This window comes from Chinchilla lanigera, unplaced genomic scaffold (assembly GCF_000276665.1).
Source record: "Chinchilla lanigera isolate Chin_1 unplaced genomic scaffold, ChiLan1.0 scaffold00060, whole genome shotgun sequence".
In the NCBI taxonomy this organism is placed as follows: domain Eukaryota; kingdom Metazoa; phylum Chordata; class Mammalia; order Rodentia; family Chinchillidae; genus Chinchilla; species Chinchilla lanigera.
In genome coordinates, this window is record NW_004955461.1 from 13,728,830 (window position 1) to 13,747,022 (window position 18,193).

General features: G+C 39.9%; 1 protein-coding gene across 5 annotated transcripts in view; it reads right to left on the bottom strand.

The window, feature by feature from the left end:
- The window catches only part of Trappc9 (trafficking protein particle complex 9), a 632,072-nt gene that overhangs the window by 230,742 nt on the left and 383,137 nt on the right, over positions 1 to 18,193 (bottom strand). For all 5 annotated transcript variants that reach the window (XM_013521334.1, XM_013521333.1, XM_013521332.1 and 2 more), the window contains one exon: positions 4,993 to 5,135. In XM_013521334.1, the coding sequence (XP_013376788.1) occupies positions 4,993 to 5,135 (143 nt within the window). The remainder of the gene's footprint in view (positions 1 to 4,992; positions 5,136 to 18,193) is intronic.

Below are 18,193 nucleotides of genomic sequence, written 5' to 3' on the forward strand. Positions count from 1 at the left end.
GCTAGTATATAGAAATGATTTTTTTTTAACATTAAGCAGTATCTTACAATCTTGGTAACTTGATTGACTAGTAGTTCTAATAATTTCACTGAGTTGGTAGATTTTTTAGGATTTTCTGTTGTACATATACACCATGCAAAGATCAGTATGAAAATAACAATAATTCTACTTCTTTATTTCCAATTTTTATTCCTTTAGTTCTTTTTTATATTATTGCTCTAGTTAGGACTACAAGAAAAATAATAAATACAGTGGCAAAGTGAACATATGTGCTCAGCTCCTCATCTTGGAAAAAAATGATCAGACTTTCCCTTTTAGTATGACAGGAACTGTAGGGTTTCTATACACTGCCCTTCCTCAGGCTGAACAGTTCTCAACCATAGTCTTTTTGGTTTTTGTTGTTGTTGTTGTAGTTGTTTTGTTTTTTTGTTTTTTTTCCAGTACCGGGAATCGAACTCATGACCTTGCGCTTGCCAGGCAGGCGCTGTGCCACTGAGCTAAATTCCCAGCCTCCTCTCAACCTTAGTTTATGGAGTCAAAGAAACTCACTCAGCACTTAGCTTATGGAGTCAAAGAAACTTTAGTTTATGGAGTCAAAGAAACTTAGTTTATGGTGTCAAAGTCAACCTTAGTTTATGGAGTCAAAGAAACTCACCCAGCACTTCCACCTAAGTGCTGGATTTGTCAAAAAATACTTCTTTAGCAAATGATATAACATGCTGTCTCCTTTATTTTGCTAATGTGGTAAATTCCAATGGCTGATTTTCAATGGTTAAAAATAAAACATATTGCTAGTTTGGACCTGAATTGTTTGTGTTATATTACATATACTGATAAAAATAACTTGAATAATGTTCTGTTTTCATATATTATACTTGTGCACATGATGCTACTGGTCTAAAGCATTCTGCCCTCCTCATGCCTCTGAGTAGATCTGACAGCAAATCAGATCTACCAGCTGGTGTCATAAGAGGGGGGTGAGTAAGGATTTCCTCTTGCTCATCTTCTGAGTGAGTTTCTGCAAAGGTGGTACGAGCTCTTGCTTAAAAGCTCCATATATTCAACAAGGAAGCCATCTGGATCTAAAATTTGCTTCATGGCAAATTTTTAATTAAGAATTTAAATTCTTTAACTCATATCTGACTACCCATGTATTTTATTTATTATTGTGTCAATTTTAGTACTATATTGCCTTCAAAATATTTGTCCATTTTATCTAAGATGTCACATTTATTGAAATTGATTTTGACAATATTTTGTTATTATCCTTTCAATAGCTGTAGAATCCGTAGTGATACCACTTCTTTTGTTCCAATTATTGATAATTTATCCTCATTATTTTCCTGATTGGACTGGTTACAATTTATTAATTTTATCATTAATTTTTTTCAAAAAGCCACTGTTGGTTTCACTGATTTTATGTATTCGTTTTCATTAATATCTGCCCTTCGCTTTGCTATTCTTTATGTTTGCTCTGGGTGCAATTTGTTCTTCTTTATCTAATGCAGAAGCTATATCAGTAATTTTAAACCATTCAACTTTTAAAAATAAACATTTATAGTTTATACATAACAATTAAGTGGCATTGATTAACAAAATTATCTAACTTTGCAATAGATTTCTTGTTTTTTTTCCTCTTGTCTACTTGCTCTATCAAACCTTAAGAGAAAATATCAAGCTATAATGAGGAATTGTATATTTCCCCCTTCAATATGTCAATTTATTTGGAAGGTAGGTTTTTAAATGCATTTATTTAGGGCTGCTGTGCACTCTTGATAACTTGATCCTTCTATCATTACAAACTGCCCTATCTCTTTTGTCTTGAAAGTCTATTTGTTTCATATTAATACATCCACATCAAGTTTCTAAATGTTAGTATTTACCTATGCGTTTTGCCCATTCTTTACTTTTACACTATGTAGATATAATGTCAGTTTCTGTAAAAAGCATATAGTTGGCATGTTCCTTTCTTACAGTTGGACAACCTCCATTTTTAAATGCAGTGACTAGTCTATTTACATTTGACATAATTCTTGATACAGAAGATACAAGTCTACCACATTAACTACATGTTCCTTTTTCTCTTTCCTTTCTTTTCTTTCTTGAGGCAAAGTCTCACTATACAGTCTAGTTTGGCCTCATCCTCCAAGTGCTTTGTTGTCCTCCTCCTTTCTTGATACATCGTCCTCTTTGGTTGGATTAAGTATTTTTATTATTTCATTTTATGTCTTCTGGCTTACTAGCCATACCTCTATGGTTGCGCTAAAGCTTATAATATGCAATTTTAACTTACTGCATTCTAAATTTATACAAAATTGTAGTATTTTCCATATAGCATAAAAGCTTCTATTCTTATTCTATAGCCCCATCCATTCTTTGCACCTTTTTGTTATATACTGTACCTGTATATATGCTATATACTACAAAATTACATTATTGCTTTTTTAAAGTCAATAGTCTTTGAAGAAGTTAAGGAATGAGACAAATAAATCTTTTATATGAATTCAGTTATTTCTTGGGCTCATCACTCTTTTACATAGATTCGAGTTTCAATGTGGTGCCAATTCTGTCCCCTGGGCTTACACCAGGCTGCCAGAAAACAAGGACTGTGTTCTGTCTACCTCTTACCCCAGTGAGTGCTTCCTACAGCACCTGCCTGAAACTTCAGAGGTGTTGGCCTGAAGCATAAATGAAAGTACTCCCAGGACAGTCTGGCAAGCGCTTTATTAGAAGTACAAGGTAAGTACAGGAAACCCACAGAGAGAACAGCTCCCTCTGCCTAGTCATGCTCAGGAAAATTCTACAAGAATAGTAACATAGATCTCAAGGGCAAACAGATATTTTCCAAAAGGTTAAATGGAAGAACAATACTTTAAGAAAAGAACAGCTTTAGAAAAAGACATGAAAGCTCATGGGAATAAACTTCCTGACACATGTTAGTGATGGCACAGAGCACCAGGGCCTTTCTGGGCATTGCGGAGAAGCTGAGGGCCAGAGGAGCTAAAGAGGAGGGTCAAGTCAAGAGCTTTAAACACCTTGCATGCCCAGAAGGGACTGTGGTCTTTGTCCTGGCAAAGTCTGTAAGGGGCGGCAGCACAGGGACATTAGTTTCTGAAGGATGCTGCAGAAGCAACACTGATGGCTGGGGACCATTAGGCAACCCTTCCCACAGTGGATAGAATGTGCAGTGGAACACACTGAGTAATCAGAAGATATTTTAGCAGTTCAATCTGTAGATTTTGGTGACAAATTAGATTTAAAAACAATGGCAAAGGAAAATCAGGAGTCAAATCTCAATCCCAAAAGTAAGGAACAGAAACATACAGGCCAGAAGAAGACAGCAAGGGCTACAGAGTGGGGATCAGGACCCAACTAGGACTTTAGCTAATAACCACCTCTTCCAATCTGTGTGCAGCCTACCACAGGGCAGCACTTTTCACACCTTAAATTGTCATTTGGAACTGCGGGGGCCATGACATGGAAGCCAAATATCAATAGGGATAAAAAAGATTTCAGTAACAACCTGTGCCAGTTCTGAGAATTATTTATACGGGTAGTGGCAATGGGAGGTGAGGGGCTAGGAAAGAGACACAGCGGGTTTATGATGGAGCAGATCTGAGGCACAGAAAGGGCCTGTCATACCCTAATGTCGTTTGGCAGCATTCTGGCCAAGTCTTCCCTCAGGGCAAGTGCTTTAATGCTTTATACAAATTCAAAATAGAGGCAGGCCTTGGCAGTGAAGATTATTACTCTGAGGACTGGAAAAGTGATAGATGATGAAATGTGATGCTAAAAGGCCCAGCTAAGCCTTTAATTCAGGCTAAAGCCATTTGCCAATGTCTGGGAAGAAAAATAGTCTTTCCTATAAACCAAAAACACACTTATTATTTAGGGCTGTATCACTTTAAATGGATTTTTATGACAACATTAACATGGGCAGCAACATAGCTCTGTTTTATGCTGTGAAATATTGGGCAGACTGGTGAGAGGGGCTGCCTGTGATGCTCCCCTCCCCACCTGCCTCATGTTCAGGGATAAACAGGTAAGTGTTTTTCACCACTGTTGCTTAACTCTGTTAAGAATGAATAATACTAACCAGCCTTCCCTCCCCACAAACGTGCAGAGCATTGCTGAGCCTGAGAATCTGATTGAGTTCCATGGCGACTGGCACCTGCTCTGCAGAGGTTATGTACACCTGGGCAAAACTCTTGAGCTTCAGGGCTTCCGGTCAGCTGGGGCTCTACAAGTTAGGTGACTCCTGGCCTCCCTGCCTCAACTTCACCACAGGTCAAAGTTCATCATGAGAAACTATCACTCTCCCACCTGTTAAAAGACCCCTAACATTTCTTGCCACTTCCGTTTTAAGGTAGACTAAAATTATTTGATTCCTTTCCCCTGAACAGTGGGAACCCCCTGCAACAGTGGATAGCCAGGCCCTGAAACAAAGCACTTATCTCACTGGATAAGAGGAGCAGCACAGGAAGAAATGCAAGGCTTTTCCAGGAGTTCTCAAGATACAGTAATTCCTCCCTCAGTTCATGAATGCTTCTGTTCGTGAACAATTTGGTTCACAAACAGAAATGCTTGGTAAAATTTTGCTTCTATTTATAAACTCTGCATGTGGTAGCAAACAGGACCACAGCCATTTTCTCCAAAATCATGGAATGAATTAAGTTCATGAACCAAGGTACCACTACACAAGCTCTCTTCCAAGGCCCTGCTGATAAGAAAGGTGAGTTACCCTGCAGAAAGATGTCTACACGAGGGCCACATGCAAGAACTGCCAGTAGCAGCATGGCAGCAAGCCTTCTGCGGTCAACCACCGAGAGTAGCAGTTCCTGTTGCATGACTGTCTACTACTGAAGACCTTCAGACCCAGAGCAGTGAGCACCCTGGCCAGATGGCACAGATCACACAGATGGCCCAACTGATATGAACCAGAGGGCCATGATCCAAACAGTACTGTCAGGTTCGCAGTGTTGTGATGGTTACCTGGTTGCTGGGAGAGTGCTGACTCGTGTGAAAAATACAGATGGCTCAACTTCCACATGCAGGCCTAGGGAGAGGTTCCTGTAATATCCTTCCACGTGGCCTGGGCCTCCCGAGTACTTGAAATTCAGGACAGCTTCCAGAGTCTAAAAAGATATAATAATAATAAATCAGTACTCCCAAGTTAGCCAAGGTTTCTCACCACAAAGTAGGCTTCACTGAAGAACAGCATAAAGAACACCCAGGTAAATGTACTTACTAGCAATGGACAACTCTCACCCTGGCGTCATCTTTCCTAGGGTGTCCAACATGAACCCAATCCACAGCCTGGACATGCACATGGAAGGAGTTCCAAAATATGGTTTGTGATTGCATACATCATTTTAGAAAGAGAAGCCCATTTCAGTGAGTACCACCTAAAGACACACATCAGGACAGGCAATGGTATGCTTCCATCAAGAACAAAGCTCACATACCCGCCTCTCAGGTGGACAGTGAGGAAAAGGCAGCTAGCAAGACCCACATTAACCACCCCAGAGATGTAGGCACGGGCAACCAACGCCCTTCCAAGAGGTGCTGGTTACAGGACTATCTTACCAGCGGCAGGCCACAGTATAAAGAGATATCAGCCACAACTTACATGAGCAGGAAGATCTTAGCTCAAAGGTAATGGCTGCCCTGGTCTAGAGCTGGGGTTTCAGTGTCTTCCCTTCCTGATAGTGGTGGCCAACTACTTTGTCCGTGCTTGTGCACAGGAGGCTGTGTCTACCTTGCTGTCCCTTAAAGTGCTGAGGAAAGGGCATCACAAGGCAAGGGTGCAGGCAAGGTAAAAGTACACAAACAAGGTAAGACACAGGGCAAAGTCCCAGTCTAGTGGGATGAGGCAGGAAAAAGTCCTAAGCCAGGATTCAGCTCCAATGCCAATGGAGGCATCACGCAGTTGCGATGGGGCAGGACTTCACTCATGCCCAGCAACCACCACAATACGGGCAGAGCTAGGCAACTGTGAGTATGAGGGGCACAAATAATGAGAAAGCCCCAGACAGGACCCAGATGCATGGAGACTCCCTAAGAGTGAGGAGGGGTGAGGATGCCAGAGACCTCCACCAGCCCATTACCAGCCTAGAAGCACCTTAAGAGCAACAGAGCTGTGGACAGATCCACCTAAGGGGCTGCATGTTGGAAAGGGAGGGAAGAGAAGGGGAGGGGACCAAGGGTGGAGGGAGAACATGAAGGGAAAAACTGGCATCTTGACACCCCTCCTCTCTCATCCATTCCATCCCCAGCACAAAGCAACACTAGAGGAATCTGCAGTCTGTGGGGTACCAAGAATAACCATAGCAACAAGAAATCCCAGCCCAACTCAACTCCTGACTAAAATGATAAAATCCTTCCACAGCAGCATCCAAAAACAGACACTGGCAAAGTACAGGCCATGGGCCAAGACAGACTCTGTTTTTATATTGCTTGGGAGCTAAGAACAGTTTTTACACTGTAAAGGTGGTACATTAAAACAAAATAAAAACAAAGGAGGATATGCAACAGAGACCATATTTGTCTGGAAAAGCCTGAAATATTTACTATATGGCCCTTTACAGAAAAAATATGCAAATAAAACTCCTCAGGGAAAACACAGAAGCAAATCATCATGACCTAGGATCAGGTGATGGTTTCACAGCTATAATACCAACAGCATAAGCAACAATCCACAACTCAAATGTGTCATGGAAATTCAAGAAGGGTGAGGGTCCGGAAAGCAGGTAAGCCATGTCCTTAGAAGTTGGGAAAGCTCCCACCATATCTGGCAATGAGTTGGCCACTAATGACCCTAGTGGGGACATTTTCCAGAAGCATCAGAGAGGACAAAGTTTGGGGCACAGTGTGTAAGCTCAGATGCTGACAGTGCCCCATCAGGGCCTCCATGAACATGCTGAGGAGCAGGAGGAAACATCAGTCTCACTTGGCAGGTGCAAGGGGAAACCATGCTTCCAGGAGGCTATAAGGAGACCCTGGCTTCCACCCTCCTCCTCAAGCTTCCAGGGTTATGTTGCAATAAGCCTTCCTGGCAAGATGCATCTAGCCTGTGGTTATTGCTTTGACCTACTTCTCTACAATGAGGAGGCAGCCACAGCCACCGAATTTTTTTTTAATCAAGGAAACAGCCTGTGTGTGTCACAAAGAGGCCATGCTGAGGAGGAGCATAACTTTCCCATGGGAAGGCATCTGGCATTCCAACCAGCCTGGGATAGTGGAAGGAGGACAGACATAAACACTAATAAAATTTGGTTTGCCACTCCAGTTCTTCAAGATCCCAGGTGCCTCCTCTTGCCATTCTTGGACACATCTTGTCAACTATCAGAGGTAGACAATAATTAACACTGACCTTACTAGACTTCACTGAAGATTCAATGAGAAATGCACGAGCTGAACAAGTGTTCACACTGACATGAATTTCCTTCTCCCTCTGCAGCCTGACCCATCTGGTACCCTGAGGCAATGCAGCTTAGACTACGAAATACACGAATTTTAGCTCTATTTCTTTTATTTTTTACATGTTCTATTTTGCGGAATCATACTTAACAAAAGTTACCATTTTATTTCTTTCTAAATACACAGTTCTAAAGCATTTAAGTACATTCATTTCATTGATAAACCATCGCCGCCATCTATCTCCAGAATTTTTTCATCTTGCTAAATTGAACCATGGAAGCCATTCAACACTAACTCTCCATCCCTACTCCTCCCTCCCCCACACCTGGCAACCTTCCTACTTTGTGTCCATATAGACTTAACCCCTCTAGAAAACTCATGTAAGTAGAATCATACGGTCTCGGTCCTTCTGTGATTGTCTCGCTTCCCTTACCAAAATGAGCCTGAAGTTTACTCATATTGGAGCCTGTGTCAGAACCTCTTCCCTTTTTAAGGCTGAATAACTTTCCATTGTATGGGTACCACAGTTTCTTTAGCCATCCATCAGCCAACAAACACTAAGGTTGCTTCAGCCTTCAGGCTCTTATGAAAAATGCTGCTGTGAACAAGCATATGCAGACATCAAGACCCAGTTTTCAGTTCTTTGGGGCAGATAAGAAGCAATTCCTGGACAGTTACTCCACATTTAACTTTTGAGGGACTCTCCTATCTTTTTCCATGGTATCTGCACCATTCTATATTCCCCCCAGCAGTACACAAGTGTTCCCATTTTTCCAATTTTTCTACGTCCTCACCATTACATGTCTTCTGCTTTTGTGGTAACAGCCATCCTAATGAGTATGAGGTGGTGTCTCCCTGTGGTTTTGACTCACACTTCCCTCATGCCCAGTGATGGTGAGTATTTCTCTCCTGCTTTTTGAACTTTTGTGTACCTTCTCTGGAGAAATGTCTGTGGAAGTTATTCAGTCCCATTGTAAAAGCTCAGCATTCCAACCCGCCTCAGCATGGCTTTGTGCCTATATGCTCACAGGTGTCCTTCAAACCTGTACTATCAGAAATATCGTCCCTGACTGATCCTTTCCACCCACGTAAACATTATTCCTCCTTCAAGGTACAGAGAAAGCCATGCCTTCTCCTTACTTATAAAGTGCTCAGGGACACAGGTTTTTGTTTTAATCTTCAAGGATCATATTTTGGCCACATGAAAACCTCCAATTTTTTCCTACCACTCAAAGCAAGTCCCATCATCTCCAGACAGTTGGTGGTTTCTTGAAACGTATCTTAGACCTCCTGAATTTGCCCTTGCCACAGGCAGAAGGTGAAATGTGGCACATACCCCAATGTGCTTGTCTATGAAAACTCTGAGCACAGCTGACTCTGGCCTATAAGGGTGACTCTTTCATTCATCTCTTCCAACACTTCTAGGAAGCTTCTCAGTGCCAAGTCTTACTACAGGACTACAGTCCTACTCAGGACGAGGAACACATGGCTCCTGACCTCAGAAAGTTCCATACACACCAAATCAGTCACTAAGTATACCACACGTCTCTCAACTCAACCAGTCACTAAGTATACAACAATCTCTCATGGTGCCTGCCTCCAAATGCACATATACGGGTTGAGCAAATAAATGCTATCTCACAATGGCCTTAGAAAGTCAGAATTTGTGAAGTAATAACAAATTTCTTATTGGCTCTTTACTTTTTAAAAGTAACCTTAAAATTCACCTCCTAACAGTGATGTAGAAGAGATCACCTGGGGAATGAGCCAAAAATACACAGAGATAGGTAACTGCCAAGTGCCACAGAGCAAAGAAATAGTCTGTGTTTCTTGGACTTGGCTGTTTCTTTATAGAGAACCAAGGAAAAGATATTATTATGGGGGAAATATCTAATTCTATGAAAATCAAGCACAGAAAATATTTTGTGAAATTAAGTATCACTGATGATTAAAAGAAAAAAAGAAACAAAAAGCCTCCTTAGCTTGGTAAAATTAGAATATTTAAATAAAACCATAAGGTGGGCTGGCAAGACAAAAGACACAGGATGTTCAAGATTTATTTTTTTTTTTTTTGATCAACGTGAAGGGAAGCAATGCACAATTCTTTTTCTTTCAGTTCTTAGTTTTTACGAGTACATGTTTGTATTACATAATGATTAAACTCGAGTTGGTACATGCACATATAACACATTTTCTTTTTCTCAACCCTTTTGCTCCCCTCCCCTCCATCCATCTTTTGATCCACTTCCCATTCAAACAAAATCTATCTCTCTGCTTCCTACTATCTATCTTTTATTTTGTTCTTTCTTTATATTTTGGGTTTCTCATATAAGAGAAGCCATGTGGTATTTAAGCTCATGTGTCTGATTTACTGCACTTAACATTATGGTCTCAAGATACATTCATTTTCCTGAATATGGCTCAAGTTTATCCTTCTTTGTAGCAGGGAGGTAAACCAATATGTATAAATACTACATTTTCTTTATCTATTCATCTTTTGATAGACATAAAGAATGCTTCCAAGATTTAGCTATTATGAATTATGCTGCTATAAACATGGGTGTGCATGTATCACTGTAATATGATGTCTTTAACTCTTTCAGGAAGACTTCTAGTTGGAGAATAGCTGGGTCAAATGGAGTTTCTAGTCTCTGTGCTTTGAGGATTCTCCGTATTGATTTCCATACTGCGTGCACCAGTTTACACTCCCATCAACAAAGTAGAATAGAAGCCCCCTTCCACCCTGAGTCTCATCAACATTTGCACCACACTACTCTGACCCAAGACTTCCCCTTTTGAGAGCATTTTTCAGTCTTTGCCCTGAAAGATTATTACAAAAATCAATAATAAGCAAGAAACTAAAGACAAAATCTAGCTGGGCATGGTGGCTCACACCTGTAGTTCCAGCACTTAAGAGATTGAGGCAGGAGGATTGCTATGAGTTCAAGACCACCCTGGGCTGCATAGTGAGTTCAAGGCCAGGCTGAGCTACCTAATGAGACCCTGTCTCAAAAATTAATTAATTAAATTTTAAAGTAAAAGTAAATAAAAACAAAGCATGTATTTTCTAGGTATATCACAACTGAGATTTTCAATCCAAAATGAAAGATCTTTCAATGGCTTCCTCTTATTCAGCACCTCTAACTGCTAAATGTTATACTAAGTGACCAACCCACTATGACTGTAATATTCCTAAGAGTCCTCAGAGGAAGGTACTGTTCTTCTAGGTGAGCCTCTACATAGTTAGGTGAGCAGTTCAGCCCACTCAGGAAGTAGCACATCCAGGACTTGACAGAGCTACATGGTTCCCCAGCCCACTCCCCTACCATGGGTACAACTGCTCAGAAAACCATTTACTCATGTATTCCACCATTCACTCACTGATGCTGGAGGCATGTCTACTATGTGCCATAGTTCATGGCAATATAGAGCAAAAAAACCTTGTGGCACTCAGGTCTAGTGAAAGAAACAGGTCCCAATACCACTGAGATTGTGAAATGATGTATCCCAGGTAAGCATGTCAGGGTGCACAAGGACACAGGAGCAGAAAGCATCGTGTGCCTGGTAGGTCAGAGCTGGACAAGAAGGGACAACAAATTAATAAGGGGGGCAGGATTCAACACTTTTTAAATTGAAAATGGACCAAAGAAAGAGAAAAAACAATTAAAACCCGCTTCTTGGAAATATAAGTAATGGTGACAGTTCTCCCAGTCAGATTGGTCAATGGAAAAAAAAGAGAAAGAAACTACCACCATCAGAAATGACAATAAATATGTATCAGTATACATCCTACAAATGATAAAAAGACAAAAAAAGAACAATGTGAGCAATTTTGTGCCAAAAGATTCAAAAACTTAGGTTCAGTGGACACACATTCCCAAAAAAAAAACTGGGCTTGATATCAACTGAAGATACTGGATTCATTGTGAAAAACAACTTCCTAAAAGAAGCTAGTGCTCAGATGGTTTCCCAGCTGAATTCAATCAAACACCTGCATGAAAGCAAACATCTAGGTATCGTGGCACATGCCTGTTATCCCAGCACTGTGGGAGGTTGAGGTAAAGGGATCACAAATTTGAGTCCAGTCTGGGCAAGTTGACAACTCAGTGAGACCCTGTCTAAAATAAAAAATAAAAAAAGGCAAGGGATGTGGCTCAGAGTGAAAGCCTTGGGTTATATTCCTAGTACTCCAGAAAGACAGAAAACAAAATGAAGAGCCTCTTCTTTTTCTTTTTAAATCAGAGCAATACAACTCAAATCTTGAAATCAGATGGAAAATTTACAATAAAACTATAATGAGTTTTAATTTAAATGTAAAAAACCCCTAGCAAAATGTAAACATCCTTATATGGATGGCCAATGAAAGACTTATCTCAGCAATGCCAGGTTGGTAACATCAATCACTATAATCTACTGCCTTAACAGATGATTAACAGAAACAAAAAAGCTGTAGGGGTGAGTGGGGCATGGTGACACATGCCTGTAAACGTAAAATTTGGGAGGCTAAGGCAGGAGGATCACCATGAGTTCGAGGCCAGCCTCACCTACATAATGAATTCCCAGGCCACTCTGAACTACATAGCAAGACCCTATCTCAATGAACAAACAAACATAAAAGCTTTGTGATCAAGAGCTTCAGAAAAAGCAGTTGACAAAATTCAAAACTCATTTATGATTTTTAAAACCTCTTGGTAAATCAGGAATAGAAAAGTACACCCTCAAGCTATGGAATGCACTCATGAAAAATTTATAGTGAAAACCATACTTGCTGGTAAACAACTGAATGTTTGCACCTAAAAATCCAGAAAAAGGCAACTATATAGTTGTGGTCGCTTCTATCAACACTGTATTTAAACTATGTAAGTTTCACATGTAAAGAAATTAAAGGTATAGATGTCAGAAAGGAGGAAGTAAAAGTGTTCACAGACAACACGATCATGTAAAAAAAATCCTAAGAAATCTACTGAAGTTCTCAGAAATTGTTGATGTAATATAAAATAGTACAATTGTTTTTGAAGAAAAGCTAAATAATTCCTTATTTTAAAACATCCTGCAATTAACATATTACTACTGAGCAATAAACTCCTACCAAAAAATAAAATAAAATCATATATCCACACAAAAACATGCATGTAAATGTCCATAGAAACTTTATTCATAATAATCCCAAATCGGAAATAGCCTTAATGTACAATAACAGCATTTGCATGTATGTCAAATATTAGAAAGGCCCATTTCTAGTAACAAGAAGGGAATCAGTGTGGGAAGCGGGAGAACTAGCAAAGTAGTCAGGGACACTTTGGGCGATAACTAAATGTCCTACATCTTGACAGTGGTGGCAGTCGTGTGCAATATACATTTGTCAAAATTCATCAGACTCTGGCTCACAAAGGTGCATTTTACAGAATGCCAATCACAAATAGTAAAGTTGATTTTGAAAATCTGCCTTGACTATTCATAAGCACACAATCATTTGTAATAATAATAAAAAGAAACCAAGACACAACTTTACTCAAATAAAGAACCCAAGACACAGCATAGGCTATACCACATTGCAGATTGCCAATGTCTGACCATGGACATGGAGCCTAGTGGTGGGAAACTCAGTAGTCCCTGATTCTGCAGCAGAAATAAGGAAGTATGGTCATGATTGACAGTAATTAAAACTTCACATAACCCTGGGAAAGTCGTGTCACTCTTCTAGCTCTCAATATCCTCACTCAGATTCAGAGTGTTCTGCCAGATATTGCCTAAGATTTTGATCAACTCTTATATGAACTGTTATTGTTCATTTTGTATTACTAATCTAATGTTCCACAGTTTCTAATATAACTAAGTCTATTGGCGAAGAAAAATAATCACCCTCATACATATCCTAACCAATTTAAAAGTATAAGTAGATCTCTAATTTTCTAAGACCCCAATTGAACCTGTCACCACAGATTTCCTTCTGCTCTATTTCTGTGATATGACATACAATTAATAGCTGTGATGTGGTCCACTTAGCAAGTCAAACATTGAGGATCAGAGGCTGGGGCTCATCCCCCAAGAGACCAGCCCAGTGGTTTACATAAGGTCAGTGAAACATACAAATGAAAGCCATACCATTACTTTCCAGTTAATTATCACTTTCCACCAAACTCTTTCTTCAGTGTTAATTATGCCTTAAAGATGCCAAGTAGCTACAAATTAAATGGCACATCCACGATAATGTAGGAATGAGTTTGGGCAACAGCAGTCATCAATAAAGCTCTGACTCATAAATAAAGCCCAGGAGGCCTGTGGTGGCTGAGAAGAGTTAGGACGTGAGGTCCACAGGAGGTAGGTTAAGTGTCTGGAGACTGGTAAATGACCAAGCACAAACCTTGGAGTAAGTTTGAACCTTAGATGAAAATCAGGGAAAACTCAAAAAGTGGCCAATGACCCTACCAACCTCAGACCACAGCAATGGGCTGCCATGACTAGACTGTCCCTGTTCTAGGCCAGATCGTGAAGCCCTTGCAGGGTCTCCGTGGAAATTCCTCACTATTTAGTATTTACTGCAGGGGCGCTCTGGTTCTGCTCTGCCACAGCACCCTTTGCACTATTTCAAGTCCATAATTTACTATAGACTTCCCTAGTAAGGAATGTAAAACACTACACAACAGTATCTTTAGTTCTCCTGCAGTTGCGTGAATGTCCTGAATTGACTCAAAACATTAACCTGAATTTCATCATCATTTTGACTTTGGGAAAGAACCAGAGTCGCATGTTGCCGTATCTGATAAATAAGGTGCATGAGGACCATCTAATGTTTTTACAAGCCGGACTATCTCCTGGCATTTAGCACCATCATGCACCACTTTTTTTTTTTTTTTTTTGGTACCAGGAATCAAACTCAGGACCTTGTGCTTGCTAGGCAGGCACTGTGCCGCTGAGCCACATCCCCAGCGCACCACTTTTTGAAATACTATTTCATAAAGGTACTGAGGCTAGAGGACTTCAGAAACACTTCAGAAAGTTCCAAGAAAATTGGAATAAGTGTATCTGAAGTGGAGGTTGGGGGATGTTTTCAGGGGCATTCATAGCACTGTCTTTTACTGAAATAATTTTAATTAAGACATTCACTGTATTTTTTTATTAGCCCTTGTAAAATACTACACACTGAGATGGCTCATTTCCAACCTACCCCATGTCTTCAGTATTTTGCATTCCACGTCACATGGCTGGTTACTTTTATTTGCATTTCTAGCTACCAAATGTTTATTTATATAGACAGAAGAAAATATAAATCTCCCCAGCCACCTTATAAAAAATGTCATATATTATTGACCTTTGTGTGCCTTGCTATGTAATTTTCACTTCATGTATCTTGAAGGGTTTACTTATCAGCATAGAGTATATTCTTTATAGAGTATGTGTAGACATAGTGGTATTCCATAGTGGGGATATGTGAGAGATGAAACAGCTGCTCATATATTAGTGGGGTTTTCTTTGGTTGCTTATTTTATTTTGTCATTATGAACTGTTACAATGATCATGTACACAAGTCACTTTCCATATACACTGACATTTCTGAAAGATATATTTTCCAAAGGTGGATTTCTAGGTCAGAATGTAAATGTATTAGTGATTTTTTTTTCTTTTATTTATTTGAGGGGGTACTGGGAATCAAATTCAGGACCTCACGCTTGCCAGGCAGGCACTATACTACTGAGCTAAATCCCCAGCCCTGGTGATTTTAATAGACACTATCAAAATGTCCTTCATGGAGAGAAAACAAAGAGACCAAGAAAAAGCAGCTGCATTTGCTGCAGCACCAAGAGAAACAGACCCTAAGTCAGATTCTCGGGGCCCCAATAAGAACTCAACAACTACATTCATCGGCTACCACTGTTAAAAGCCAGGCCACCTCAAGAGGAACTGCCCTAAAAAGCCCCCTGGGCCATGCCCTGAATGTAAAGGTGACCACTGGAGATCGGTCTGCCCTCTGAAGCAGAGGTCCCAGAGCTCACACCCATCCTACCAGTCAGTCCAACAGGAATGAGGGGCCCCAGGGCATACTCTGCCTTCTCCCTCTGGCCAGACTGTCATCTCCATGGAGGAGCCCCGGTAATCATGACTATAGAGGAAAAAGAAAACAGCCTGTTGCTAGACACAAGTGCAAATCTCTCGGTCCTTCTTTTCAATCCTGGCCTCCCTTCCAGCTGTCACACCTCAGTGGAAGGAGTCACTGGTGAGGAGGTAATACGCTATTTTTCACAACCCTTAGGCTATAACTACTTGTTAAATCTATCTTGCGTATCTCTGTCTTCCTGAGAAACCACTTTGAAGATACCACCATGTATTACAGCAGCCACTGATATTTTCCTACTAATCTGTCCATAACTCTGTAATGTCTGTATTGTTCCTATGCTCTTTTGTAAATGGATATATGTTTATTACTATGTGTTTTCTACAACAACCACTGAGAATAGTCAATGAATATTCAATTGGTCACTCATGTATAGCTCTATTTATTTTCTTCAGAAACCACTTTGAAGATACCAAAGTATAGTACAGCAACCACTGATAGTAACCTACCACTTTTGTCTGTAGCTCACTATTATTTGTCTATTTGTTTTCCTGAAAAACTATCCTAGAGATAACAATATGTAAAACAGCAACCACTGATAATTTCCTACCACTTTGTCTGTAATTCGGTAATCCCCCCTATTACTAATGTTATCCTTCTTTTACTCTTTAACATAAAAAAGTCCTTCATGGAAAGCTGAACCGTTTCACTATGTTAATAGAAATAGTTTAGAGCACTTCTTTACTCAAAAGTGCTTGAAAGAAGGGTATCTTGCCCAACTTCTGACTTTTTGACAGTTTCACAAATTAAAAAAAAAAGTCAGTAGCTTTATTTTACATTTCTCTCATTATTATAAACTTTGAACATCTTTTCATATATTTAGGCAATTTTCAGGTCTTTTTGTGACCTGAAACATGTTCATATCCTTGACCATTTTTTACAGACATGTCAATCTCTTCCAGATTCCTAAGATGTTTTATATATTAAGGGGATTATCCATGTTCAAAATCATGTCTGTAGATACAGACAGTTTTACTGTCTCTTCATTTCCAGTATCTATGCCATTTTAAATTTCCTCTTTTTGTTGGCCTATTGCACTGTCCAGGACCAACAAATCAATGGATGAGAATAAAGATTCCAAAAATAAGCTCACACTGACACAAGTAATTGGTTTTTTATCAAGGGCAAGGGCAACTCAATGATCAAATTAGCCTTTTCAACAAATGACAGTAGAACTGGATAAAGGTACAGAGACAAATAAACCTGGACTGCTACCACATGCACCAATTATTTTGAGATGGGTTATATCTCTAAACGTGCAATAAAAACACCTACACCTCCTGAAGAAAGCCCAGGGGATAACTCTACAGCTTTGGAATAGGCAGAGGGCACACAGAAAACATGAAAAACACTACATGCTAAGGAAAAGAATAATAAATCTCATGAAAAAAGTTCACATCCAAGGAAATCTCCAAAAAGTTAAAACAAAAAAATTGTTTATTTCATCCAGGTTGTCAAATGTATTAACAGGTAACTATTTATACTTCTTGTTCTTCTTTATGTCTATGGGTTCTAGAGAATTTCCGTCTTTCATTTTTGATGTGGGTAATTTATAGTTTTTCTTTTTTCTTTTCCTTGATATGGCTGCTAGGGGATTATTAATATTACTGCTTTGAAACTATCAATTTTGAGTTCTGTTACTTTTCTTAAATGTCTGTTTGTAGCTAACACAGGATTTGGCACAGAGCAAGTACTCGATAAATGCTTGCTTTGTGGAATTAAGTTGGTGGATGACTCATACATTAATTTTGTCTATTACATTAATGCCTGTAACATGAACAGATGTATAACTTCATCAATACATGTATTTTTTTCTCCTTAAGACCTCACTTTTCAAAGCACTTTCCACTCCCACCTCTCTATGCTGCATGGCAAATTTCAGCACACTGCTTACACTAGCAGGGAACCTGAGAGTCCTAGTGAGGCCCAGGGTGGCTGTCCCCATGACATCATGGCACAGGCACTTTCTCATGCTGCCTGTTCTCCAAATTGCAGCACAAGCCTTCGGTCTTTCTAGAGAATAAAACCTCCCTGAAGGTGGAGGTGTGTTCTGTATACCAAAAAAGCCTCAAAGGGCAGATGGTCAACACTACTTGTTGGGTTGGGGATTTAGCTCAGCAGCAAAAAGCGCCTGCCTGGCAAGCGCAAGGTCGTGAGTTTGGTTCCTGGTACCGGAGAAAAACCAAAAAAAAAAACACTACTTGTTCACCAATTACACCAAGCAACTGCATCTTCATCATAGATTTCAAAGGAAACTTGAAGTTATTAAGCTCCAACAATACTCCAAGCACTGTGATTGGTGCTTTAAGAAGTTTAAGTCATGACAAAGTTACATAGACATTATTACCTTAAAAGTTTCTTATTATTGAAGACTTAAGAGAAATGAAGAATCTAGCCACAAAGCTCAAAGCCAGATCTGTATAACTTGAAAGGTCTTGTTCTTCCAGAATTATGTTATGTCCCTGAGATGAGCAAAAGCAACTGAAGCGGAATAGGATGGCAAACAAAACCTAACATCGCAGTTGAGAACAGGACTAGGCTCCACGAGGTGCCATGGCACACAGACCCTGACTTGGTACTAAATGCATCTCTCTGTGCACACAGCTGGAAGATGGGCTGGAGAGGGGATTCTTTAACCAATTTAATAAAGCCTAAATACAA